Here is a 26,514-nt window from a genome sequence, read left to right on the forward strand (position 1 = left end):
CAGCTTTATCCATAATTGCCAAAACTTGGAAGCAACCAAGATGTCCCTCAGTGAATGAATGGATAAACTGTGGTACATCCAGACAATGGAATATAAATCACCGCTAAAAAGAAATGAACTATCAAGCCATGAAAACACATGGAAGAAACTTAAATGCATATTACTAAGTGAAAGAAGTCAATCTGAAATGACTACATACTGTATGATTCCAACTATATGACATTCTGGAAAAGGCAAAACCATGGAGACAGTAAAAAGATCAGTGTTGCCAGGGATTACGGAGGAAAGAGGGATGGATAGGCGGAGCACAGAGGATTTTTAGTAGAGTGAAAATACTGTGTATGGTACTATACTGATGGATACATGTTAGTATACATTTGTCCAAACCCATAGAACTTACAACACCAAGAGCGAACCGTAGCGTAAACCATGGGCTGTGGGTGATAAGATTGTGTGGATGTAGCTTCAATTTATCGCAACAAATGGATCGCTCTGGTGGGGGATGTTGATGGGGGAGGGGCTGAGCAGGGGTGGGGAGCAGAGAGTTTATGAGAACTCTGTACTTTCTGCTCAATTTGACTGTGTCTAAAACTGCTCTTAAAAATAAAGTCTATTTAAAAAGAAAACATATCACTACCATAAGTGGAAAGCCGATAATATTTGTTTTTCATAAATAGAATGAGAAGGAAGGAAGGTTGGAAAGAGAGAGGACATGTAAGATAGAGGATACTGTAAGTGCGCCAAATCCTCATTTATTGGAGCAAAAATCAATAGATAATGTCTAAAGCTGGTAAATCAACACATGTCCACATGAGTACATTATTTAGGTCTATGGAAATAACAACTAGGGGAAATAGCTGCAAAGGTGAGACACAGTTGCCATGCCAACTAAGCATGTGAAGATAGTCAAACTTCCTAATAAGACATTTCAAATGTAAAAGTACAGAGATACCATTTCTTACCAATTAGGGAAAATCAAAAATGTTGATTTCTCTTTGAATAGAATTGGGGAGGGTATGGAGAAAAGATATTGAGTATGAAGTTGGTGGACAAGTACATCAGCACAGTCTCTTTGGAAGATAGTCCATCAATATCTATCAAAATTAACAAAAGTGTGTATCTTTGGACTCAGGAATCCTTACAGGTAGAGGCATGTGTGCAGGAAAATGAGAGTACAAGGTTTTTTGCTGCTTCACTATAATATCAAAAAGTTGCCATCAACCTCACCGTCCCTCATAGGGGCTGGTTAAATCTGTTACGATCCATCCCTACAATGGGATATTGTGCAGTCTCCTAAAATAACAAAGCAGTTGTTTATGTACTGATACAGAAGATCTTGGAGATAACATTATTAGGTGAAAAAGCAAGGTGCGTGACAGTGTTTGTAGCATGTTACCATCTCTGTTTTATTTTAAGGAATATTTATATTATATGCTGACATATTATATGCTGCATAGCATATCTCTGTAAGGAGATGTACTAGACTGGTAGGAGTAATTGCCTTTGGAGAGAGGAGCTGTGTGGTACCTTTTGAAATTTTTACGTCATGCCTGTATTACCTATTCAAATAAATGTGAAAAAAAAAAGTTAAGTGATTGCCCCTAGAGAACTGAATAGGGGGTGGGAAGGGTAGAATGGGATGGTGGCTTTTAATTACATATATATAATAAAATATATATTATATTATGTAACAATATTACATATATATAAAATATTGATTTACAAATGTTTTAACTACCAAGAAAAAAGAAAGAAAGGAAAAAAGAAGAAAGAGATACAGAAACAGAGAAGGGTGGTCTCTATTGATGTAAGGGTCAGTTGGGGGCAGGCAACCACTCCTGACCATGGCATGTCCCCTTGACAAGGACCAGGAGCTTCCTGTAGTTTCCAGCCTCCTTTATCTGGTTTCTTTCTGTCCTGCCAGGTTTGAAGCATCCAAGTAACTGGTGACCCAGTTCCCAGAAAATCTCCTTTGTTGTCCTTTTGTAAGGGCCCTGGGGGCTGTGGGGCTCTTGGCAGATGCCACATCTGTGGACACAAAGAGAAGCTTATTCTCCTCTTAGCAGGGAGGGGGGACCCATCAGAATGCAGAGAGCTGTCCAGCTGAGGTGGAACACCCCTCTCTCCATGGGTCTGGGCTGAAGGCTACTGGGCTCTGGGTGGGGGCAGGGGGGTTTGTCAGTCTCCCTTCACTGCTCACGTCTGTCTCAGTTATCTGCTGCTGCATAACAAACTGCCCCAGAACCTCGAGGCTTAAAACAACAATTTATTATTATCACTCATAGTCCTGTGGGTTGGTTCGGTGGTTCAATTGGGGTCTCTCATGCAACTGCAGTCAGAAAGCAGCTGCTGCTGGGAATTCCCTGGTGGTCCTGTTAGGACCCTGCACTTCCACTGCAGGGGCCTGGGTTCAATCCCTGGTCAGGGAACTAAGATCCCACAAGCCGCTAAAATAAATAAATAAATAAATAAATAAATAAATAAATAAATAAGCATCTACTGCTGAAGTCATCTCAAGGCTTGATTGGGCCAGACATCCAAAACAGCTTCTTCACTCACCTCTCTGCTGCCTCGACTGAGATGGCTGGAACAATCAAGGACTAGCGGGCCATCTTTTTCTCTCCATATTGTCTTTTCACGTGGCTAGCTTGGGCTTCCTCCCATCATGGTAGTCTCAGAGCCAAACTTCTTCGATGGCAACTAATTTATTCCAGAGCAATGTTCCAAAAGCCAAGGTGGAAGCTACAGGGCTTCTTACAACCTCAGAAGTCAGGCACGTCACTTATACTCCATTCTGTTGGTTTCGCAGGGCCAGCCCAGAATGAAAGTGGGAGGGGCCACACCGGAGTGTGAAGAGCAGAGTGTGTGGTTCTCTACGGGCCATCTTTGGAGGCCAGCCACTATAGTGTTGCCTGCCAGGAAACACTTTCTTCTCTTCCTCCTCCTCTTACCTCACCAGCCACGCCTGCTTAGCTGCTTTGAGTGGTTTTTGCTCATCTTCTGGCTTCAGATTCATCAAGTGCCCCCAAACCCAGACCTGGCCTCTTCTCTGCCTACACACTCTCCCTTACTGGTCTCATCTGGTCTTGCGACTCAAAACACCAATAAGCTGACAGCTCCTGAATTTACATCGCCAACCTGGACCTTTCCTCTGAAGTCTAGCCTCTAATCTCCAACTGCCTGGGACTTCCCTGGCAGTCCAGTGGTTAAGACCCTGTGCTTCCAACGCAGGGGGAGCAGGTTTGATCCCTGGTTGGGGAACTAAGATCCCACATGGCGTGGCCAAAAAAACCCAAAAAAACTAACCATGCAACTGCCCAATTGACATCTGTGCTTGGGTATCACATGGGGACCTCAATGTTAGCAGCTTTAAAAACACCTTCAACCCCCTGCTCCCAGACACTTCACAAAAGAGTATATGTGAATAGCCAGTAATTGCACATAAAAAGATGCTCCATAGCATTAGTCATTAGGGAAATGAAAATTAAAATCACAATGAGATACCACTGCACATCCATTAGAACATCGAAAATTACAAAGACTGATCATAACAAGTGTTGGTGAGGACAGGGAGCATATGGAACTCTCATATGCTGCTGGCAGAATGCAAAATATGCTAAACCATTTTAGAAAATAGTTTCTTGAAATGCTAAACATGTACCCACCATAGGATACCATCCAGCCATTCCACTCCTATGCATTTACCCAAAGAAACAAAATATTTGTCCACACAAAGACTTGTACTTAAATGTTCAGAGCAGCTTTATTTGTAATCACCAAAAACTAGAAAGAATCTAGAAAGTTCATCAATGGATGAATGGATAAACAAATCATGGAACATCCATACATGGGATACTTCCCAGCAGTAAAAAAAAGGAAAATTATTGATACCTATGACACCTCAAAATCATCATACTGAATAAAAGAAGCCAACCTCCATCACCTAAAAATGAGTACATACACTGTGATTTCATTTACATAAATTCTAGAAAGTGCAAAGTAATTTATAGTGACAAGAGTAGGTCAATGTTCGGGGGTGGGGGGAGGGAGGGAGGGAAGATTGCAAAAGGGCACAAGGATGGATAACATTTGGGAGGTGATAGATATGTTCATTATCTTAATTGTGGTGAAGTTATCATGGGTTTGACATATAGCAAAACTAATCAAATAACACACTTTACATATGTGCCATAGAGTGTATAATATAGTGTGTTATACCTCAATAAAGTTGAATCAAAGGAAAAGAACAAAGGACCCAAAAAAAGACATGTGTTTGGATGAGTACACACCAGAAGTCAATCATCATTACCTTCAGGGAGTGGGAAGGGGGGCAAGAACTATCACTTGTTACCTTACATGCACCGAGCTTCCTAGTTTAAATTTTTCCCAACACGCATGTATTACTTATGAGCTTAAGAAGAAGAGTAATATATTTTCTGCCCCAAACCTCAGCCCAGCGCTCAGGAGGCCTGTGTCACATGCCCCCAGAGGACCAGGTTGTTCTGCTAAACAAAGACACCTCCTGGAATTGAGCCAATGGTTTCTGGGCCAAATTCCCATCTGGAGACAATGAAAAATGCTCTCCCTCAGAACAAGGACTTTATTTACACCTTATATCTACATTCCGGACTGAGGCCCACATGGGATGATTGCCCAGGAAGATAATGGAGTCATTAATCTCTGCCCAAGACTGGGCTCTCCCAGCCAACTTCCCATCTGAGTAATTAAACCAGCTGGCAGCCCGGTATCAGTCTCCACAGCATTTGCGGGGCAGAGGGAGAGGGCACCTCTGGATGCCGCACTTGACTTCTCCAGAAGGGCAGCTTCCTGAATGACTTTAGGACAAGCGAACTGAACAAAGGCTGGGGTCCTTGGTCTTGACTTGGCTAAGGCCAGAACTCAGACAAACATGGGCCTCTTGGCATGTCAGGGGTTTGGAAACAGCTGTCTGAGCTTCAGTATTTGTGACGTTGCCCAAGTGTGTGCTTCTATTTTTCCTAACCTCACCCTAAACCCTGGTTCCACTGAATGCCACAGGAGTGGGCTACCCCACAGCTAGTCTACCTCTCCCCCAACTTTCTCCCTTCCTCAATAACAGCATCAAGATGTTTCAGGAGACGGCCACCTCCCCCTGCCCTCAGACCCAGAAGGTAAATCTTGATTCAGCTTGGCCCTCACTACCCAGAACAGAGTCCAGCATCCGCATCACCTGGGAGCTTGTCAGAAATGCAGAATCTCAGGCCCCATCCCAGACTTACGGACCCAGAATCTTCATTTTTTAAAATATTTATTTATTATTTATTTGGCTGTGTGGGGTCTTGGTTGCAGCACATGGGCTCCTTAGTTGTGACATGCAAACTCTTAGTTGCAGCAGGCATGTGAGATCTAGCTCCCTGACCAGGGATCGAACCCGGGCCCCTTGCATTGGGAGCGTGGAGTTTCATCCACTGCACCACCAGGGAAGTCCCCAGAATCTTCATTTTTTTAAGCAAGATCTCAGGTGATTTGAACACATTAGTTGTCAAACCTAGCTCAACATTAGAAGCCCCGGAGAGAGTTTTCTCAATACCAGTACCTGAGATTCTCAGTTGAGATTTTGATTCAGTTGATCTGGAATACAATTTGGACATCAGTATTTTTTACATTTAGTAGAGTTAAGTGCACTAACTTTAAATGGATAGATTGGTATTTTTACACACATGTACACCCATGTAGCCACCACCCAGATAATGACATAGAACATGTCCAGAAATTTCCCTCTTGCCCCTTCAAGGTAGGATGACACACTGTCCTGATTTGTCCAAGACTGAGGGGTTTTTCTGGGATGTAGGACTTTCAGTACTAAAACAAAGAATGTCCAGGGCAAAGTGGGACAAGTTGGTCACACTTCTTGAAGGTCTATACCCCAGCCCATTTCCAGAGGTAACCACCATTCTGATTTCTATCCAGTGGTAATTTTAAGAGTTGCCCTGGGCTTCCCTGGTGGCGTAGTGGTTGAGAGTCCGCCTGCCGATGCAGGGGACACCGCTTCGTGCCCCGGTCCGGGAGGATCCCACATGCTGTGGAGCGGTTGGGCCCGCGAGCCATGGCCGCTGGGCCTGCGCGTCCGGAGCCCGTGCTCCGCAACGGGAGAGGCCACGGCAGTGAGAAGCCCGTGTACCGCAAAAAAAAAAAAAAAAAAAAGAGTTGCCCTGATGACTCCAATGTGTAGCCCGGGCTCAATCCAGCGTGTATCAGAATCACTGGGAGACCTTGGGAAACCATTGCTGGGCCTCATCCCTAGTCTTTCGAATTCAGTAGGCCTGGGGTAGAACCCAAGAATTTGCATATCTAACAGGTTTCCCAGGTGATGCTGATCCTGCTGGTCTGAGTACCTACCTTCCTTTAAGAACTAGCGGTCTAAGCCAATCACAGTCATTCTATCTCCTTGCCAATGACGGTTTAGCCTTGACTGCAGGATGCTCTTCTGGCCACGGAGCTGTGAGGAGAAGACCGCTGGGAGCTGAGGCAGCTTCGGTAAAGTCTATTAAAGTGGTTCCCCTGGGCTGTGCACATCAGTAGCCCTCGAGGGGCAGGGGACTCTGGGAAAGACTTTCCCACTGATAGTGGGAAATGCACAGGAGGGGATGCTCTCCTGTTCCCTTGAAAGTTCAGGAGTGTGTGGGTGTCCCCTGGAGCTGTCTCATGACCTTGAGGCAACAAGCCTGAAGACTAAACGCCAACCACCTGGGATGGGGGACAGGAAAACAGGAGAGAGCCTGAGTCCTTAAAGAACTTGTTGAACTGCTGGATCAACCAACCCTGAACTGCCTCCTTGGGGACTTCTTTCCTTTTTCTTTGTCACATATAATTGGCTTCTTTCTTATTTGTGTCCAAAGGTATGCAACACCCTGCTATTCAAAGTGTGGTCGTAGAACCAGCAGCATCGGTTTCTCCTGAAATCTTGCTTGTATCAAATGACAAAACTAAAACAATTTAGTAACGTGTTCGATGTCTTTGTTGAAGGGCAAACAATCCATGGAGTGGGGGAGTACAGCGCCTCCCGAGCAATGGGACACTGTTCCTGAGGGGTTTGGGGCAAGAGCAAGTTTTATAGAGCATTAGAGGAGGCAACACAAAACAAGGGGGGCTTCCCTGGTGGCGCAGTGGTTAAGAATCCGCCTGCCAATGCAGGGGACACGGGTTCGAGCCCTGGTGCGGGAAGGTCCCACATGCCACGGGGCAGCTAAGGCCGTGTGCCACAACTCCTGAAGCCCGCACGCCTAGAGCCCTTGCTCCGTAACAAGAGAAGCCACCTCAAGGAGAAGCCTGCGCACCACAATGAAGAGTAGCCCCCACTCGCCGCACGTGCGCAGCAACGAAGACCCAACTCAGCCAAAACTAAATAATATTTAAAAAAAATACAAAACAAGGCATGATGGGCTAGAAGGTCCTGCTTTCTAGGGTTAAGGTCAGCTCGTGAAGTTGGAGGATTGTGATTGGTGTATGTTAGGATTCCTTGACAGGTGTTTCCCACAAGTGCAGGCAGACTTAGGTTTGGATCTGTGACATGAGCCAGGCCACTGAAGCAGCCTTCACTTCGTGGGTCCTGATATACAAATTCACTTTATCACTAGAAATGCAGAACCTGGGGCCCCGGCGCAGAATCTGCATTTGAACAATGCACATTAGCCCCACAGTAAGGCCTGAGAAGCACTGCTCTAATCTACACAGCAGCACGTATGCTTTGAATTTTCTGGGCCTTTCGGTGGGCTGCCTGCCCCACCTAATAGCTGCATGAAATCATGTTATTTCAACCACGCAAGGGCTCCTGTGCCCTTGGCGCAGAAAGCCAAACTCTTGACAGCTGATGTTTGCAGCAAAGCAGGGCGCCAAGCAAGAGAGTGGGAGGCAAGCCTCAGATGACTCCAACTTGGTCTTTGATTAGGTGTTTTTTTTAAAGGGGAAGAACAAAGAGGTTGGGATTAATCATTATCTTGTGACATTTCTTAATCCTAGTTTCGAGAGTCAGAATGTCTCAGGTTTATGATTCTCTGGCCAGGTGGTCCATGACTTGGGGGTCTGTTAACTCACCTTGCCCTGAAGAAACAACCTGAGTTTGTACGTTAATGATGACATATCTATAACAGTGATTTTAGTATGTTAACAATATAATTGACAACAGCAATTGTAGTCACCTGAGTCTGGTTGATGAGTGGTTAGCAGAGGATTGAGGTCAGAGAGGACAAGAAAGGGAATAAAGTTTTGGAGAGAGAGATTAATCGTAAACTCAGTGAGGGAACTTGGTTTTAGGGAGACTCAGTTTCATGATTAGTAATAATCATATGAAAAGATGCCATGGGCACTGCATCTAGAAACTCCCTGGCCAAGTTTCCCTTGCATCTTATTGGTCAGAACTAAGCTGCGTGCCTTAATGCAAAGGAGACTTAGAAGGTGAGTGGCTGGCTTCATCTGCCTCTAGAGTGGGAGACTTGTGCCAGCAAGGACACGAGTCAAGGAAATAGCTGTTGGGTAGGAACCAGCAGTATCTACCACAAATAAATATTATTAATGACTTTTGCAGAGGTTGGACAAGGCTCAGAGGTGTGAAATCACTTGCCTAAAGTCACAGAGCTAGAAAGTACTTGCTACTTCGTAGAAAACTGGTAAGTTTTTATAAATGAAGGTGGCTGAGTCAGTGCCTAAGCTGGGCCTTGAACCCTGATGTCCAATAGAGTGATCTAGCCACTTCCTCAAGCTGCCTTCCTCTTGCCCTTTGCATGTGTTATATCTTAAATAATATGTTTTTTAAGGACAAAGCTAACTCAGTGGGCAATATGTATCTGTGTGACTTCCTGTATGGCTAGCCACACCCAGAGTGAACAGATGGATGCCTGATAAAACTTGAATTTTCCCAGCTGCTTTTGGATACCACCCAAGCCAAAATGCATATGGTACCCTCAGACACCAGGAAAATGTTATTTTCACCATTTCCTGCCAAATGTCTAGCTGGCTCCACTGGTAAATAATGAAGTTTAGGGTGGAGCCAGGTGAATGACCCTCTCTGGATGGTTAACTTTCCAGCTCAATTTCCCTCTCTGGCAGAGAGAGTCTGAGAAATTGGAGGCCCATTAGTTAGAGATGAGGAAAATTCCTCCAAAGCAAATGAAACACAAGTGTTTCTAATGTCTGGAGTTTGATAAGTGGTTTTTTTGTTTTATTTTGTTTTTTATAAATTTTTTTTTTTTTTTTTTTTTTTTTTTTTGCTGTATACGGGCCTCTCACTGTTGTGGCCTCTCCCACTGCAGAGCACAGGCTCCGGACGCGCAGGCTCAGCGGCCATGGCTCACGGGCCCAGCCGCTCCGTGGCATGTGGGATCTTCCCAGACCGGGGCACGAACCGGTGTCCCCTGCATCGGCAGGCGGACTCTCAACCACTGCGCCACCAGGGAAGCCCTGGGTTTTTTGTTTGTTTGTTTGTTTGTTTGTTTGTTTTGGAAGCCCTGTGTTTTAAAAAATTTTTTTAAATAAATTTATTTATTTATTTTTGGCTGCCTTGGGTCTTCATTGCTGCGTGTGGGCTTTCTCTTCCCGGGCCAGGGCTCCTACCTGTGTCCCCTGCATTGGCAGGAAGATTCTTAACCACTGTGCCACCAGGGAAGCCCCTAAATTTATTTATTTTTTATTATTTATTTTTGGTTGCGTTGGGTCTTTGTTTCTGTGCTCAGGCTTTCTCTAGTTGCAGCGAGCAGGGGCTACTCTTCGTTGTGGTGTGCGGGCTTCTCATTGTGGTGGCTTCTCTTGTTGCAGAGCACGGGCTCTAGGCGTGCAGGTTTCAGTAGTTGTGGCTCACGGGCTCTAGAGTGTAGGCTCAGTAGTGTGGTTCACAGGCTTAGTTGCTCTGTGGCATGTGGTATCATTATGGTTTGTCACAGGATATTGAATATAGCTCCCTTTCCTATACAGTAGGACCTCATTTATCCATTCTGTATATAATAGTTTGCATCTTCTAAACCCCAAACTCCTAACCCATCCCTCCTCCACCCCCCTCCCTCTTGGCAACCACAAGTCTGTTCTCTACATCTGTGAGTCTGTTTCTCCTTCCTAGATAGGTTCATTTGTGTCATATTTTAGATTCCACATATAAGCGATATCATATGGTATTTGTCTTTCTCTTTCTGACTTACCTCACTTAGCATGTTAATCTCTAAGTCCATCCATGTGGCTGCAAATGGCATTATTTCATTCTTTTTTATGGCAGCATAGTATATCATTGTATATAGGTACCACATCTTCTTTATCCATTCATCTGTCGATGGAAACAACCTAAAAGTCCATGTCTTGGCTATTGTGAATAGTGCTGCTATGAACATAAGGGTCCATGTATCTTTTTGGATTATAGTTTTTTGTTTTTGTTTTTGTTTTTCCGGTATGTGGGCCTCTCACTGTTGTGGCCTCTCCCGTTGCGGCACAGGATCTGGACGCGCAGGCTCAGCGGCCATGGCTCACGGGTCTAGCTGCTCCACGGCATGTGGGATCCTCCCGGACCGGGGCATGAACCCGCGTCCCCTGCATCGGCAGGCGGACTCTCAACCACTGCGCCACCAGGGAAGCCCCTGGATTATAGTTTTGTTTGGATATATGCCCAGGAGTGGGATTGACGGATTGTATGGCAACTCTAGTTTTTTGAGGAACCTCCATACTCCTTTCCATTGTGGCTGCACCAACTTACATTCCCACCAACAGTATAGGAGGGTCCCCTTTTCTCCACACCCTATCCAGCATATGTTATTTGTAGACTTTTTAATGATGGCCATTCTGACCAGTGTGAGGTGGTATCCTACTGTAGTTTTGATTTGCATTTCTCTAGTAATTAGCGATGTTGAGCATCTTTTCATGTGCCTTTTGACCATCTGTATGTCTTCTTTGGAGAAATATCTACTTAGGTCTTCTGCCTATTTATTTTTAAAGCATTTTGGGGTTTGGTTCATTTATTTTTGGCTGTGTCGGGTCTTAGTGGCGGCACATGGGATCTTCATCACAGCATGTGGGTTCTTTGTTGTAGCTCACGGGTTTCTATCTAGTTGTGGCGTGTGGGTTTTCTCTCTCTAGTTGTGGCATGCGGGCTCCAGAGCACGTGGGCTCTGTAGTTTGAGGTGTGTGGGCTCAGTAGTTGCGGCACGTGGGCTTAGTTGCCCCGCAGCATGTGGGATCTTAGCTCTCTGACCAGGGATCAAACCTGCACCCCCTGCACTGGAAGGTGAAGTCTTAACCACTGGACCAGGGAAGGGAAGTTCCAGAAAATGACGTATTCTAATGATAAGTCCATTGCCAGCAGAAGTTCATATTCTAATGATATGTCCATCACCAGCATTGCCAGAGGAGAGTTCATTATTCCTCACTGAGAAAGGACCCTGGGCCAGATGTCAGGAGAAACTCACTATGTCCTTGAACAAAGCAAGCTCTCTCTTTGGGACTCAGTTTCCTCATCTATATAATGGGGGTAGGGTTGAGGGAGAGTCCTTTTCCAACAGCTCTTACATCTCTGACAGCCAATGACTATAAGCTGTGATGCAAATACTTTTTTCCATAAGGGTCATAAGCTAGTAGACCCACAACAGTAAAACCAGAGGGGACCAGCTCTAAGATGAATTATTTGGGTGGAACTATTTTACACCTATGTGGGTCATGGAAACATACCTTTTATGTTAACACCATGGCAGACACTGCTCCTTCCATATTACTAGAGTTTATTGTTGCCCTTGAACATTTTTTTTCTAATTGTGGTAAAATACACATAACATAAAATGTACCATCTTAGCCATTTTTAAGTTTACAATTCAGTAGTGTTAAGTTGTGCAACCAATCTCCAGAACTTTCTCATCTTACAAAACTAACACTCTGTACCCAGTAAATAACTCCTGATTGTCCCCTCTCTTCAGCCCCTGGCAATCACCCTTCTATTTTCTGTTTCTACGTGTTTGACTACTGTACGTACCTCATATAAGTGAAATCATACATTTTCTTGTCTTTTCATAACTGGCTTATTTCAAGGATACTGTCTTCAAAGTTCATCCATGTTGTAGCATTGCCAGAATTTCCTTGTTAAAGTTGAGTAATATTCTGTTGTATGTATATACCACATTTTAAAAATCCATTCATCTGTCGATGGACATTTAGATTGCTTCCACCTTTTGGCTATTGTGAAAATGCTGCTGTGAACATGGGTGTATAGCTATCTCTTTGAGACCCTTCTTTCAATTCTTTGAAGTATATACCCAGAAGTGGAATTGCTGGATCATATGTCATATTTTTAATTTTTTGAGGAAGCACCATAACATTTTCTAAAGCAGCTAAACCTTCCTACCAACAGTTTGCAAGGGTTCCAATTTCTCCATATCCTCACCAACACTTGTTATTTTCTGCTTTTTTTGCATAGTAGACATCCTCGTGTGTGTGACGTGATATCTCATTGTGGTTTTGATTTGCATTGCCCAAATGATTAGTGATGCTGAGTATCACTTCATGTCCTTGTTGGCCATTCATATATCTTCTTTGGAGAAATGTCTATTCGAATTCTTTACCCTTATTTATTTATTTATTTATTTATTTTCTTTTTGCAGTATGCGGGCCTCTCACTGTTGTGGCCTCTCCCGTTGCGGAGCACAGGCTCCGGATGCGCAGGCCCAGCGGCCATGGCTCACGGGCCCAGCCGCTCCGCGGCATATGGGATCCTCCCAGACCGGGGCACGAACCCGTATCCCCTGCATCGGCAGGCGGACTCTTAACCACTGCGCCACCAGGGAGGCCCTCGAATTCTTTACCCTTTTTAAAAAATAATTTATTTATTTATTTTTGTCTGGTTGGGTCTTCGTTGCTGCATGCAGGCTTTCTCTAGTTGCAGCGAGTGGGGGCTACTCTTTGTTGCAGTGCACGGGCTTCTCCTTGCAGTGGCTTCTCTTGTTGCGGAGCATGGGCTCTAGGTGCGCAGGCTTCAGTAGTTGTGGCACGTGGGCTCAGTAGTGGCACGTGGGCTCAGTAGTTGTGGCTCACGGGCTTAGTTGCTCTGCGGCATGTGGGATCTTCCCGGACCAGGGCTTGAACCCGTATCCCCTGCGTTGGCAGGCAGATTCTTAACCACTGCACCACCAGGGAAGTCCCAGGAAATGCTTCTCAAAATGATTCTTATTAAGAACTTGGGGGTAGGGTGAGGGTGGGTGTGCAAGACTTCCCTAGGAGATTGTTCCTAAAAACAAGTCATGTTAAGCTAGCATTGTTTTTGATTTGTTTTTAATAGAATCCATATACTAGCAGGCACAGAAAATGCACTTAGCAACATTTCCTGTAATTGTTGGAGAAAAGAATAGAAATGAGAGTAGATCCTGGTCCAAGCCAGAATGAAAACACCGTGGCCGGCAGGAGCAAGCAGTTCTAGGATGCCATTAGCAAAGAGGTTATTTTGGAGTCCTTGGGTTCGAATCCCAGCTCTACCTCTCTACCAGTCCTGGCCCACTGGAAATAGAATAACTCTAAGCAGGGTATAATTCAAGAAGAATACAGTGGTGCTCACAGACTATAAGGAAACCACAGGAGCTAGTGCAAAACCTTGGAGCTGGAAGTAGCGGGGATACCCCTACATACGAAGGGGCCAGGGAAGGAGCATCAGAGCCCAGAAGGAGAGTCAGGTAGAAGAACATCTGGAGAGGTGTCCCCACAGGGTGCAGCCAGGGGGATGCATAGGTCATTCTCACCCCCCAACCCCACCTCCATCTCCTGCTGAAGCTCCCACCACAGGGCTTAGAGCTGACGCTGATGTGTCCCTGCTCTGGGAGCGGTGAGCAAGGTGGACTAGGGTAAGGAGGGGACCTGGACGGACAAGGAAAGACATTGGTAGAGCCATTTACTAACTGTGTGACTTAGGTAAGTCACTTCCCCTTTCTAAACCTCAGTTTCCTCATCTGTAAAGTCAGGATGATAATATTACTGCCCTTGCAGAGTTGAGGTGAGGAATAAATTATTTTAAAATGTAAAGTACCCTAGATTAGAGGCTGGTAAGAAATTTCAATAAATGGCATTGCAGTTACTGTGCTGTTACTATTATGATTCAAGTAGAGAGAAATGGAGCTTAGAGAGGAATGTTTGGACTTGACCATGCAGTGGGACAGTGAAATATTTGAGGCAGCCTAGCATTTACTCTGATGAATAATACCACTCTCAGCAGGTAGCTCCTCTAGCTGTAAAAACACCAGGTCAACCTGGGCACAGCCAAAAGTGACGACAAAGTCCCAGTTTGCACATGCCACCATTTTAACACTGGAGCAAAAAAAAAAAAAAAGAAAAAAATGCTCTCACTCACCAGGACCACCCCCATCCCAAACCTTCCCACCTGCAAAATGTGGCCCTGTGGCGCCAGTCTGTTTTAGCAAAAGGACCATTTGTTTAAATGAGCCTGCCAAGTGAAAGGATCCAGATTTCTCCTTTTCTCTCTTTTTAAAAAAGCCACAGATATAAATAAGCCCAAGATGGTCTGTTTCTGCCATGACTAACAGACAAAGGAAAAGACAGTTGCCTTCTAAACAAACCTGCAATTAATCAACATTGGGACCTTGGGAGAAACTGATCAGGGGACCAGCCCAGGGGGACATAGGACCTGCCAATTCTACCCATCGAGGCATTGAAGCCAAATTGTAAACTGTGGGGAAATTTCATAAACCCCAATTCCCCCCCGCCAAATAATCTGAGAGGAAAGTTCAAGTTGGCAGAGATACAAGTTACGCAGAAGGAATGAGGTCCATCAAGGCTTCATCTTAAAGAACAGATGCATCATCCCAAGCCAGATGCTCCCTGGAATGAGGTTGCCAGATCTAGCAAATAAAAATACAGAACACCCAGTTACATTTGAATTTCAGATAAATAATGATTTTTTAGTGTAAGTATGTTCCATGCAATATTTGGGACATGGTTAAAATTATCTGAAATTCAAATGTATAATAACTGGGCATCATGTATTTTACCTGCACCAGGAATGACAAAGGCAGTGCTGAAAGGGTCACAGATCAAACTCCAGAGGTCTTACACTGGTGGCCTCTGGGCTATATGAGGCTCACACGTGTGCATTGTTCAGTCTTCACAGTTTATAAAATTGGAATCAGTTGCCAACATTTTAAGGATTTCTGGTTTTCTTTAAAAATTGGAAGCTCCAACCATGTTGGTAGTAGCTGCCCCACTACAAGGAGAGCAGAAGGGAACATGGAAAAGTGAAAACTGATAACTGATATGTTAGATGAAGGGATCGTGGGTAAATTTGGTTTTGGTTGATTTCTTACACTGTGAGTGGTGGTCGCACGATCAGCAGCCCATGATCCAGGCCCGGGGAACTCGCCCTTTCTCAGGCTCCCCTGCGACAGCCAACCCCCAAAGTGCTGGCTGCAGGATCTGAAAATATGGCCTAACTATGAAAACTCCCCTGCGGGCCATCTTCCTTCCTAGCCGGAGAGGGGGCGGCATCTCGCGCAGGCTGGAGAAACGTGTGTCCACAGCGCCCCCTGCAGACACAGGCTGGAGCTGCAAGTTCTGGAAGGGATAAAATGGGATTGTAATGAACAAGGGTGGGGTATGGATTAATGAAATAATAACACAATATGGCACATGGTAAGCGCTCAATGAGCACACTTCTTACATCTCCCCAGCACAGATTTTCTCCCATCTCAATGTGGCAGGAAGATTTGTTTATTCACTAGATATGAATTGTGTCCCTCTAATGTGCCAGGCCTGGGCTAAGTGCTTTACAGACCTGATTTTATTGAAGGCTTCAACTCTCTGAAGCAGGCATTGTTATGAACCCCATTTCACAGATGAGGAAACTGAGGCTGATAGAGATAAAGATGTGCCCAAGATCCCTCAGGTAAGAGGACAAAGAAGTAGAATGAGTCTGAAGCATCAAATGTTTTGTGGGACTGAAGCTAGGGAGACAAGATGCAAAGAATTTGAGCATCTGAGGCCTATCATTGCCTTTGGGGTTCAGGGAAGCAGTGATAGCAAAGCCTAGAGACTCAAGGTGGGTGGGAGCTCTCTAGGGAACTTCTCTGACCCGTGGCTGGTAGGCATTTGGGGCCACTTCTGACCTCAGAGGTGTCTCACCAACAAGGAAGTCAAAAGCATTGAACTGGACTTCCCTGGTGGCCCAGTGGTTGAGAATCTGCCTGCCAATGCAGGGGACACAGGTTCGATCCCTGGTCGGGGAAGATCCCACCTGCCACAGAGCAACTAAAGCCATGTGCCACAACTGCTGAAGCCTGAACGCCTAGAGCCGTGCTCCACAACAAGAGAAGCTACCGCAATGAGAAGCCCATGCACCGCAACGAAGAGTAGCCCCCTCTTGCCAAAACTAGAGAAAGCCCACGGGCAGCAACGAAGAGCCAACACAACCAAAACATAAATAAATAAAATAATTAATAAATAAATAAAAGCATTTGAACTTTTCAGAACCGGAAACTGGCTCCCTCCTGTATCAGTCAGACTGCATTTCAGTAAGAGGCTGCAATTAAGCCAAGGGTTACAAACTCAAGAGCCTGGCTCTACTACTTACTGACTGTGTGACTTTAGACAAGTCATTTTATCTCTCAGAGACTGTCCCTTCAACTGTCAAATGAGATTAACAATACAATCTGCCTCATGTGGTTGTTGGAAGAATAATGTTTTATTATATTTGAAGAACTGTAATTAACACACAGTAATGGCTCAATAAATGTTAGCCATTGTTAATATTATTACTACAGGGGCTGGTATATTAAAAGAGGGAAATACACCATTGTGGGGAACTAGAAAGCATATGACCTGCCTAAAAACACATACATACATACATATTAATACATATATGCAGGGGGCTTCCCTGGTGGCACAGTGGTTGAGAGTCCACCTGCCGATGCAGGGGACATGGATTTGAGCCCCGGTCCGGGAAGATCCCACATGCCGCGGAGCGGCTGGGCCCGTGAGCCATGGCCGCTGAGCCTGCGCGTCCGGAGCCTGTGCTCCGCAATGGGAGAGGCCACAACAGTGAGAGGCCCGCGTACCGCAAAAAAAACCCAAACAAACATATATGCATAAAACGTTATTCAGCCACAGCTAATTATCAGGCAGGAAAATGGGTCTACTATAATCAGATCTTCCAATTTTCCATAAGAAGCCACAGTGACCTCCTCTATGCTCCAAACACAAAACCCAACAAGCAGATTTTTGCCTCAAAGCCTTTGCACTGGAGCGTTCATTTCCCACTGATACTCACACCACTCACTCCCTGATCTCGTTCAGCTCTGTACTCAAATGTCCACCTTTACATTTCCATTTCTTTTCCATTTCTATTCCTTTTCCTCACTTTAGTTTTCTCCATTGCACTTATTAAATAACATATTACACTATATTATTTTTTATTGTTTCTCTCTCCACTAGCAATGTCATGTCCCATGTAGGCAAGAATTTTTTTTTTCACTATTGTATCCTCAGCACCTAGAACAGAGCCTGACACAAGGTAGATACTCGATAAATATTTATGGAATGAATCATGTCAATGCATTTTCTTTAAGAAACATTTTGTGGACTCAATATGTCTTCAGGTTACCAGGTTGAGTGCTGGTTCAAGGACTCATTTAGTCAGGTTTGCCTCTTTGAGCACCTACTATGTGCAAGGAACAGCTTTAGAAACTGCAGGGGATACAAAGAACTGAAAACACTTCTTGTTCTGGTAAAAGGCAGTTAAGTTGGAGAGAGAAAAGGAGTCAAATAAGTCAGAGTTTGTGACCTGATTCTGTCTCATAAAGAGACTGAATTTCCTCATCTGTGCAATAAGAGTGAGAATCATGCTAGTTCTCACCTCACAAGGCTGTTGTGATGAGTAACAAAGTGTGCCAGTCAAGGGCTTCCAGGGCGGCACAGTGGTTAAGAATCCGCCTGCCAATGCAGGGGACATGGGTTCGAGCCCTGGTCTGGGAAGATCCCACATGCTGCAGAGCAACTAAGCCCATGCACCACAACTACTGAGCCCGCGTGCCACAACTGCTGAAGCCCGTGTGCCTAGAGCCTGTGCTCCACAAGAGAAGCCACTGCAGTGAGAAGCCCGCGCACTGCAAGTAGAGAAAGCCCACACGCAGCAACGAAAACGCAACGTAGCCAAAAAGAAAAAAAAAAGAATAAAATAAATTTTCAAAACAGGTGTGCCAGTCAAGTACCTTAGCAGTCCTGCCACAAGGCAAGTCTCTGATTCACTTTTTTTTTTTAAAGTATTTATTTATTTTGCTGGACCTTAGTTGCGGCACACTGGATCTTTGTTGCAGCATGCAGGATCTTTAGTTGCGGGATCACAGCATGCAGGCTTCTTCGTTGCGGCGTGCGGACTCTTAGCTGCGGCATACATGTGGGGTCTAGTTCCCTGACCAGGGATCAAACCCGGGCCCCCTGCATTGGGAGCACGGGAGTCTTACCCACTAGACCACCAGGGAAGTCCCAGATTCATTCTTTCATTTAATATTTATTGAATGGCCTACCACGTGCCATGGAGGGGCCACAAAGGAGGGACAGCTGCTATCTACACTATCTATTTATCTCTTGTGCTATCTACCATGGAGTCATGGTCTAATGTAGGGAGACAGATGACAAATATATATGCTACATAAACATACACATATAATGTACGTATACTGTATATGCATAGGTACTATTTATTAGGCAGTGAAAAATAATACAAAGAAAAATATAAGGAAATAGAAAGTGATGGGGAAGATTGTTTTAGATAGGTTCCCAGAGAAGGTGACATTTAAGTAAACCAAGGGAACCATGAAAGATCTGGCGGGGCTAGGCCTGGTCATTCATTCCAGGTTGGAGTGCACCTAAAGTGATGGAGGACAGTTAGAACTGTGTGACTGAAAGAGAAGGGGGGAGATGAGGTCAGAGGTTAATGGAGAGGAAGATGGTCCAGGCCATTGAGTCCAGCTTTTACTGTGTGAGGTGGGGAGACACAGGAGGGTTGAGCAGGACAGTGCTGTGATCTCTGGTTTTCAAGGGCACTCTGGCTGCATATAGAGAATTAGATCTCAGGGAGCAAAGGTGGAAGTACAGACCAGTAATCAAAGCTTGGATGATGGTGGCTTGGATCCGGAAGATGGTAGCAATGGAGGTGGGAAAAGGGCTGAATGTCAGGTGTATTTTAAAGGTAAACCGGGAATTCCCTGGGGGTCCAGTGGCTTCTGGGGTCTGGGTTCAATCCTTGGTTGGAGAACTAAGAACCCGCATGCTGTATGGCACAGCCAAAAAAAAAAAAAGATAAACCAACATGGGGAATGGAGCAAAATGTCGAGGATAACTATTTCTGGCCTGAGCACCTAGACTGACAGTGTTGTGGAATAGAAATGGTTGTGGGAGCTGCAGCCTTGGTGGGAGGGGGTCAGTTCAGGTTTAGACATGTTAAGTTGAATGCATGAAGGGAATGAAAGAATGGAAATGTTGCATCCACACATAGAACTTTGAAGGTCCTGTCAAGAAATCGCTGTTAGTGATGCTCAAGGTGTCAAGGTCATTATAGAGTGCTTTCGATTATGGTGCTCTGCATTATTTATTGCTGGGTAAATTACCACCAAAACTCGGTGACGAGGGAATTCCCTGGCGGTCCGGGGCCCCAGGTTCAATTCCTGGTCAGGGAAGTAAGGTCCCACAAGGCGTGCAGCAGGGCCAAAAACAAAAAAACTTAGTGACTAGAAACACACTTAACCTCATTTTCTGTAGTTCAGGAGCCCAGGCAGTTTAGGTGGGTCCCATTTCAGGGCCTCTCACAGGTATCATGGTGTCAGCAAGGTTTCTAGTCACCAAATACCAGGGAAGGATCTGCCCCCAAACTCAGTGGTTGGCAGGACTCAGTTCCCTGCACCATATTGGCTGGAAGACAATCTCAATTCCTCACTAGCTTGTTTCACTAAAGTGAGCAAGCCAAGGAATAAGACAGGAAGGGAACTAGGCAAGAGGATGTCAACAAGTCTTTTATAACCCAATATCAGAAGTAATACCCCTCTTGGACTTCCCTGGTGCAGCAGTGGTTAAGACTCCGAGCTTCCACTGCAGGGGTATCAGGCCGTGGTGTGCGGCAAAAAGAAAAAAAAAAAAAACCCTCTAGCTAGTTTTCTATTCACCGGATGCACTAGGTCCACACACTCAAGGGACCTGGAGTCAACATCAGGAATCAGATTAGAAAGCACAAAGTCAAAAAAAACCACAATGGAATCCTATCTTCCTAAGATTAGCCAGATCAAGTATCTGGGGACAGAGTAGGGAAGTTAAAGTGAAACCAGATTAGCCCTATGTCACTAGTCTGTTTGGAACTTTCCATGTTTAAGCATTAAAATTTTAAGTTTAATATTAAAAGCTCTCTCTGCCCCTAGAGCTTTTTACCTCAAGCATCATTTGGTTCAAGGTCTCTATCTCCAATGACCAAATACAACAGTATTTTGATTCAAAGGATTTTATTTTCTTTCTCCAGATAGGAAGGGTACAAAGTTAGAAATTTTTACCTAAGTTTAATATAATACTTGATTCTTCAAAACAGCCAGAGGCTTTTCAGCTCTGGACACTCAGGTTACACAGCAACCTTATGAGACTGATTCAACCGGAACCTTCATGCTTTCTCGGTAAAGAACAGGGTCATCTTTTTCCAAGAGACCTTGCATTCCAACTCCACAGTTGAGAAACTCCTTAAAAGAAAAAAGATATATCACCATCAGGACTTCATTCTGATGTAAACTGATATAAACAGCTACGTGTTTGGGATGTGGGAGTATCTAGTCTTCAGGAACTACGTGGATGTAGAGTCAAGTACCAGACCAAGGAGAGACTTCCAACCTCTTGAGTCTGGCACCTCACTGAAGTCTGTGTCAAAATGTTCATCATCGATCTATAGCCTTTCTAGGTACAGTAAATAGAGGTAAGGGAGACAAACCCAGGACCACACCAAAAGTTACGTTGATTCTAGAGGGACTTAACACAAATGAAGCTCATGCAAAAGTTACTTTAGGGACAAATGGGGGCACCTGAAATATAAAGTGGACAAGCAGACATTCGGGATACAAAGTGTTATTTGTTTAAAAAGAAAGGAGGCAGGAGACAGAGATTGCCTATCTCCTTGGCTTGTTCACTGTGATGCAGCAAGCCACTGTGTTCCTTACCCACGGGGTAAGGAACTGAGGTTGGCCTCCAGCTAACAGTGTGAAGAATTCAACCTTTCAAAAAAAAATTACAACCAATTTCAATCTCAACTCAAAAGATGGCTTGGAGCTCCTCATCCTGTATTATCTGCCAAGGCAGAATTAACTTTTCATTTAATTTTTCCCCCTTTCTTAGGGAAAGACCTGGTAGTACCAATAGGTCAACAGTCCTGCCAAGGACACCATTTTCCCCTCCTGTTTTACCCAACTTGGAACTGGGTACTCAGGTTACTCCCAAGTGGGCAAACCCAACACCTCTCTATCCTGAGCACATTTAGTAATCATTTTACTAAGGAGGGGTTAACACCTAGGTAACAATTTGCAGAAACCTCACCTGTTACAGGACAGACTGAACCAAGCTGAGATCAGGCTGCAATCAACCTACTTACGCCCCGACGCACAAAGGGCTCCGCTACGGTCCTGTACGAAGTTAACAGATGAAGCCAAGATAAATGACTTGAGTGATGGAAGAGGGAAAAAAACCCATAGGACAAGCCCAATTCCCACTAAAAAAAAACCCACAGAAAGTAGTCTGTTGGTGATTAACCAGAAAACAGATAAACAGAAGTTATCTTTGTGGCCAATGCATCAGACAAAACTGGCTAATAGTTCAGTTAGATCAACAGGGTCGATCTGACGGGGAAAAAAGTTAAGTCATCAGCTGCAATGGCCATGAGTCACAGGAAGTAGAAAGCAATGGGGATAACCTCTTTAAAAGAAAAGCAGTTAATGGACGTGACTTACCAATTCTCTCCCAATCCTGGATCCATCATGGTCCATTCAAAGTCTGCTTTCTGCCAACAGTGAACCTGAGATGAAAACAGAAACATGACCGCCAGTCAGCTAGATACCCAAAGGAGTGGGGGACAGAGGAGATGCTCAAGCTGGCATATCAGACAGAAACTGGCTTAGAGAAGTTAGATCAACATGGTCGATCTGTCGGGGAAAAAAGTTCAGTCATCACTTATGCCAACAGGAAGCTTTTGGCCTCTACAGAAAGAACCCTGGGGCCTTCCCTGGTGGTGCAGTAGTTAAGAATCCGCCTGCCAACGCAGGGGACATGGGTTCGAGCCCTGGTTCAGGAAGATCCCACATGCCGCGGAGCAACTAAGCCCATGTGCCACAACTACCGAGCCTGTGCTCTAGAGCCCACGAGCCACAACTACTGAAGCCCACACGCCTAGAGCCTGAGAACCACAGCGAAGAGCAGCCCCCGCTAGCCCCAACTAGACAAAGCCTGTGCGCAGCAATGAACACCCAATGACAGGAGGGAAGGAGGGAGGGAGGGAGGGAGGGAGAAAAAAAGAAAGAACTCTGAACTAGGAATAAGATTTGGTTAGTCTGTTTCTCTACCTTCGACTTCATGCAGTTATTTCAGCACTTCTGTGTCCTGTTCTCAGCAGTAAGATAGTAGCTAAGACAAACACTTCTGCCTTCTGTGCTTACATTTGATAGAGGCCAGCGTGGCTGGCAAGAATTGTGGGGAAATGGCTGGCTTTTACTTAGGTGACTGCAGGGTTTTGACTATGTGTTAGGATGTTACACTTTAATGCAAGATGTCATCACTTAAAACGCGACTTAATACTCTGGGACAGCAAGGTTTAAGGAACACTTCGTCCAAGAAGTCCCACCCTTAAAGTGGCGTTTCTGGACTCAGTTAAGTTAGGGAGTTGGGAATTAAAGCAAATAGGCCAACAGAAACACATTTGGCTTTCCTTAAAAATATCATCACACCTAAATAGGAAGGAAATCTAAAAAGAGGGGATATATGTATTCATGTAACTGATTCACTTTGCTGTACAGCAGAAACTAACACAACATTGTAAAGCAACTCTACACCAATAAAATTTTTTTTTAAATGTCATCACATTATCCATCCACTTGGAAGCTTAAGTATGAAACAAGTGAAGGAATGGCATCTGAAAATGTGCCTTAAGGAGCATTACAAAGACATTTAAAAATTAACACCTATTCACTTTCAAGAGATAATTCACTTAATTCCACTTTGTAATAAGTCTAATAGGTATGTTTCTGTGAATTATAATAAAACCAAGCACCCAGAACACCTCAAAGAAAACCTAGTAACTAAAATATGCTAATTGGCTGCCCTTAATCATCTTTTCTTTCCCTCCAAGCTCGCCTAGCAAACTAAGAGGTTGCTCAGAGCACGCGTTTCCTACAATAGGCCAAAAGACAAATGCTTACTCCAGAGGTCAGGAGATTGAAGGTTGTTCATGTCTACACGTGGTTTCCTTGAAGGCCCAGCAGGGACCCCGTCCTCCAAGGTCCATTCTGTACGCTGTGATCGCGCAAACCTGCGAACCAACAAAGAAAGGTCATCAAGCGCCATCTTCCCACAGTCGGAAGAGAACATGGCAGCGCCTTTTGAGGCCGGTGTCTCAGAACTAACTGGCAAGTATTCAAAGACATCAGCATTGTCGATCTGATGGGGAAAAAAGTGAAGTCATCATTTACACCAGCCGAGGACTCCTCAGGCCCGAGCACAAGGCGCGGGCTTTTCCAGCTCTAACTGATCTCCCCAAAGGCGCTGAGGCCTATTTAGAATCAGAGCAGAGACAGCCACGAGGAGAGGGGGCCACCGGTGGGGGCGACCGCACAAAAAAGGGAAAAAAAGGCGCAGAGATCTCGAAATGAGGTTTCCACTCACCACATACAGTAGTAAACCCTGGTTGCCGGGATGGGACGACACGGGAGGAGAAACAGAGGACCTAAGCTGAAGAAGAGACAGCGTCGAAGACGCAAAAGAACAAGTAGCCCCAAAGCCACCCTTATATAACCAGAGGCGACTCACGCCTGCGCACTGGACCCGAGGCGCTTCCTTCCCCCCTCCCCGACCCGCGCGAGGTCCTCTGGGAAATGTAGTCGCCGCGCCGCCTAGGCGGAGGAGGCCTAATGGTTGTCAAGGCCACAGTAGCCCCGCCCCTTCCCGGTACACACGAGGCCACCCGGGCTCGTCGGCCTCGCCGCCATGTCGCGCTTTACACGCACGAAGCTGTCCGCCTGGTCCCCGCTCTTTTGGGGACGGCTGAGGCCTGCAACGGCCTCGGGTGCCGTTAAGCCGCCCCCCGCATTCCCCTCCCCTCAGCGGCGCCGGCCCAAGCCCGCCTGCCCCGCCGCCGCCGCCGCGGGGAGCTGAGGCGACGCCCGCGGGTCTACCCGCCTCTGCCGGGCCTAAGGGCGGGGGCGCCGGCTGCGCCAGGGCCCGGCCCCCTCGCTCGCCGCCCCAGGCCCCCTCCTGCTCCCCTCCCTCCTCCTCCGGGCCGGCCCCTCGCCCCGCCCAGTGTCTGCGGGGAAAGGAAACCGAAAGTACGGTGCGCCGGGCGGGGCCGCTGACCTGCTTGGGCCCGAGTCCGAACACCAGTCGGCGGCGGCGGCGGCGGCAGAGAGAGGACGCGCCGGAGCCCGGTGAGCGACCCCCGCCCGCGCCCCGGTCACGCATCTGCTCCCGCCCGCCGCGACCCCCGGCGGCCGCCCCTCCACTGCCACTTTTGCCCCGACGCCCGCCTCAGCGCCCCCGCCACCTCCTCAGCCCCCGCGCCCCCATCACCCGCTTCAGCACCCGTCACCGCCTCAGTACCCGTCACCTTCTCAGCGCCCCCATCACTCACCTGAGCCCCTGGCCCCTCTCCTCAGCGCCCCTCTTAGCCCCCTCAGCGCCTCCATCACCACCTCCGCCTCCAGCCTCATCACCTAGCTCTCCTCTGTCCCCCCATCTCCACCCTCATTTTCTGCCACAGCTCCCCCTTCATCTTCCAGCGTCCTCACCTCCCATCATCACCTCATTCATCCCCATCCTCTACAGCCACCCTCCGCACCTAGACTCCCCACTCCTACTTCCAGGCCCTCATCACTTTAGCAAACAGCCCCCAGCTGAGCTCCGCCCCACCCTCTCCTTGAGGCCCCCAAACCTCTTCCACCGTCTCCCACCTCCCCAGCGGCTCCCCGCTTCAGGTTTGCCCTGGCACCTTCTTCACGGCCGCACACAGCCCTGGCTCTCCCTTGACCCTACAGTATCTCCATCAGGACCTGCTGGGCGCCTGGGTGCCAGGGACTCCTCCATCCTTTCTTATACTCTCTCAGGACCCTGGAGACTTGCCCCTGAAACCCAGCTCTAACCTCTTTCATCCCATCCTGGTAATTAATATTCCTCTCTAATTGGACCACTACAGCAGCTTGACCGTCACTGATGTTCTGCATCCTGCCCTTTTAGGCCTTGATTCCCAAAGAAACCCGCTCTATCCTGCTTTTGTGGTAGCATTTCCTGTTCCTCTCTGCTCCTCCCTTTCCTTGCCTTTCTTTTTTCTTTTCTTCTGTTTCTTTTATCCCAGAAAATTTGTGAGTTTCTATTCAACAAGAGGAAGAAGGAATTTTCCTCTGAGCATTTTTTTCTAATTAAACAAACAAAAAACCCTCTAAATATTGAACCCTTGCCATGAGAGCTGGGTTTGATAAGATGAGGGATGAGATTCACCAAAAATATTCCCAGCAGGAAGGAAAGGGACTCCTTTCCTTCCTGCTGACTCCTTTCTCTGATGAGGGTAAAAGATACTCCTCATGTAATGCCAGATCTATTCACAGTTTCCAACTATGAATGTTTTAAAACGCAGTGAAAGGGACAGTCGAAAAAGTCCCTTTGCTGAGGACTCTCAGCCACTCTTTCCCTAGCCCTTTACATCCCGTAGATGCTAAGCCGCCTGGTTATTGAAACATGTAATTTCTTTCTCTTGATTCAGTAGAGCGGAGGGCTTAATCAGTTTGGCTGTGTTCCAAGGAGTAGTATAGGGATAACTGCTCACTAATTATTTATGTACTATAGAGTACTGTAAGCTGTAGAGTATTATATAGTGTAAATGCTGGATGGAATGGTAAATACATGGTTTGGGGGTTAATAAAAATGTACTTCTTTCTGTCCTGGCAACAATATTTGTTTGCTTTATAGGAGAGGAAAATGAAACCTAGCAACCAATTAAGTATCTTGGCTAAAGGCATAAACCAAACAGGAGTTTTGAATGGGAATTGATGACACTCCCTTAACCCCAAGAAAGTACAAGGATAAAGGGAAGGGGGAATTTGATCCTTTGAAATTTGATCCTAAATTGTGAATTTAGTGTTTTGTATTGAGCATTCGCAGAGTTGAACACTTGTGCACATGATTAAAATCTATGTTTGACTCTTAAAACGAATCATTAAGATGTAGAGGTAGAAAGGATTAGCTTGATACGATTTGGGTTTTTTTCCTGCTGGATGCTGTATTTCAAAAGGCACTGATAAC

The 26,514-nt window shown here is 46.0% G+C and overlaps 2 protein-coding genes and 3 non-coding genes across 6 annotated transcripts in view; 1 reads left to right on the top strand and 4 right to left on the bottom strand.

Annotated features, from left to right (window-relative positions):
- Nucleotides 1-20,466: 20,466 nt before the first annotated feature.
- Nucleotides 20,467-24,929, bottom strand: LOC132476892 (spidroin-1-like). Its single transcript, XM_060079161.1, has 9 exons — nucleotides 24,851-24,929; nucleotides 24,577-24,763; nucleotides 24,399-24,526; nucleotides 24,152-24,322; nucleotides 23,890-24,116; nucleotides 23,427-23,536; nucleotides 21,966-22,030; nucleotides 21,556-21,641; nucleotides 20,467-20,711 (listed from the first exon to the last, which is right to left on the bottom strand). Exons 1-6 carry the CDS (start codon nucleotides 24,927-24,929, stop codon nucleotides 23,435-23,437), a joined length of 894 nt encoding a protein of 297 aa, XP_059935144.1. The 3' UTR covers nucleotides 20,467-20,711; nucleotides 21,556-21,641; nucleotides 21,966-22,030; nucleotides 23,427-23,434.
- Nucleotides 21,801-21,892, bottom strand: LOC132477179 (small nucleolar SNORD12/SNORD106). Its single transcript, XR_009530204.1, has one exon. It is a non-coding gene; the product is annotated as a small nucleolar SNORD12/SNORD106 (small nucleolar RNA).
- LOC132477182 (small nucleolar SNORD12/SNORD106) lies at nucleotides 22,105-22,195 on the bottom strand. The gene has a single exon (XR_009530206.1). It is a non-coding gene; the product is annotated as a small nucleolar SNORD12/SNORD106 (small nucleolar RNA).
- LOC132477180 (small nucleolar SNORD12/SNORD106) lies at nucleotides 23,612-23,702 on the bottom strand. Its single transcript, XR_009530205.1, has one exon. It is a non-coding gene; the product is annotated as a small nucleolar SNORD12/SNORD106 (small nucleolar RNA).
- The window catches only part of ZNFX1 (zinc finger NFX1-type containing 1), a 28,367-nt gene continuing 26,047 nt past the window's right edge, over nucleotides 24,195-26,514 (top strand). Inside the window, exons 1-2 of one of the 2 annotated variants that reach the window (XM_060119822.1) lie at nucleotides 24,195-24,647; nucleotides 25,266-25,376. The gene's annotated coding sequence lies outside the window, so the exon portion shown is untranslated. The remainder of the gene's footprint in view (nucleotides 24,648-25,265; nucleotides 25,377-26,514) is intronic. The other variant, XM_060119821.1, reaches the window with a different exon arrangement.

Source organism: Mesoplodon densirostris, chromosome 16 (genome assembly GCF_025265405.1).
Source record: "Mesoplodon densirostris isolate mMesDen1 chromosome 16, mMesDen1 primary haplotype, whole genome shotgun sequence".
In the NCBI taxonomy this organism is placed as follows: Eukaryota; Metazoa; Chordata; class Mammalia; order Artiodactyla; family Ziphiidae; genus Mesoplodon; species Mesoplodon densirostris.

What these genes read in the sequence shown, in the direction of transcription:
- LOC132476892 (XM_060079161.1), bottom strand. Translation starts at nt 24,929, where the DNA reads ATGAGGCTGGAGGCGGAGGTGGTGATGGAGGCGCTGAGGGGGCTAAGA. An exon ending in TCGGACTCGGGCCCAAGCAG is followed by an intron (nt 24,527 to 24,576) that starts GTCAGCGGCCCC and finishes CTTTCCCCGCAG; the next exon opens with ACACTGGGCGGGGCGAGGGG. An exon ending in CTTAGGCCCGGCAGAGGCGG is followed by an intron (nt 24,323 to 24,398) that starts GTAGACCCGCGG and finishes GGCGCCGCTGAG; the next exon opens with GGGAGGGGAATGCGGGGGGC.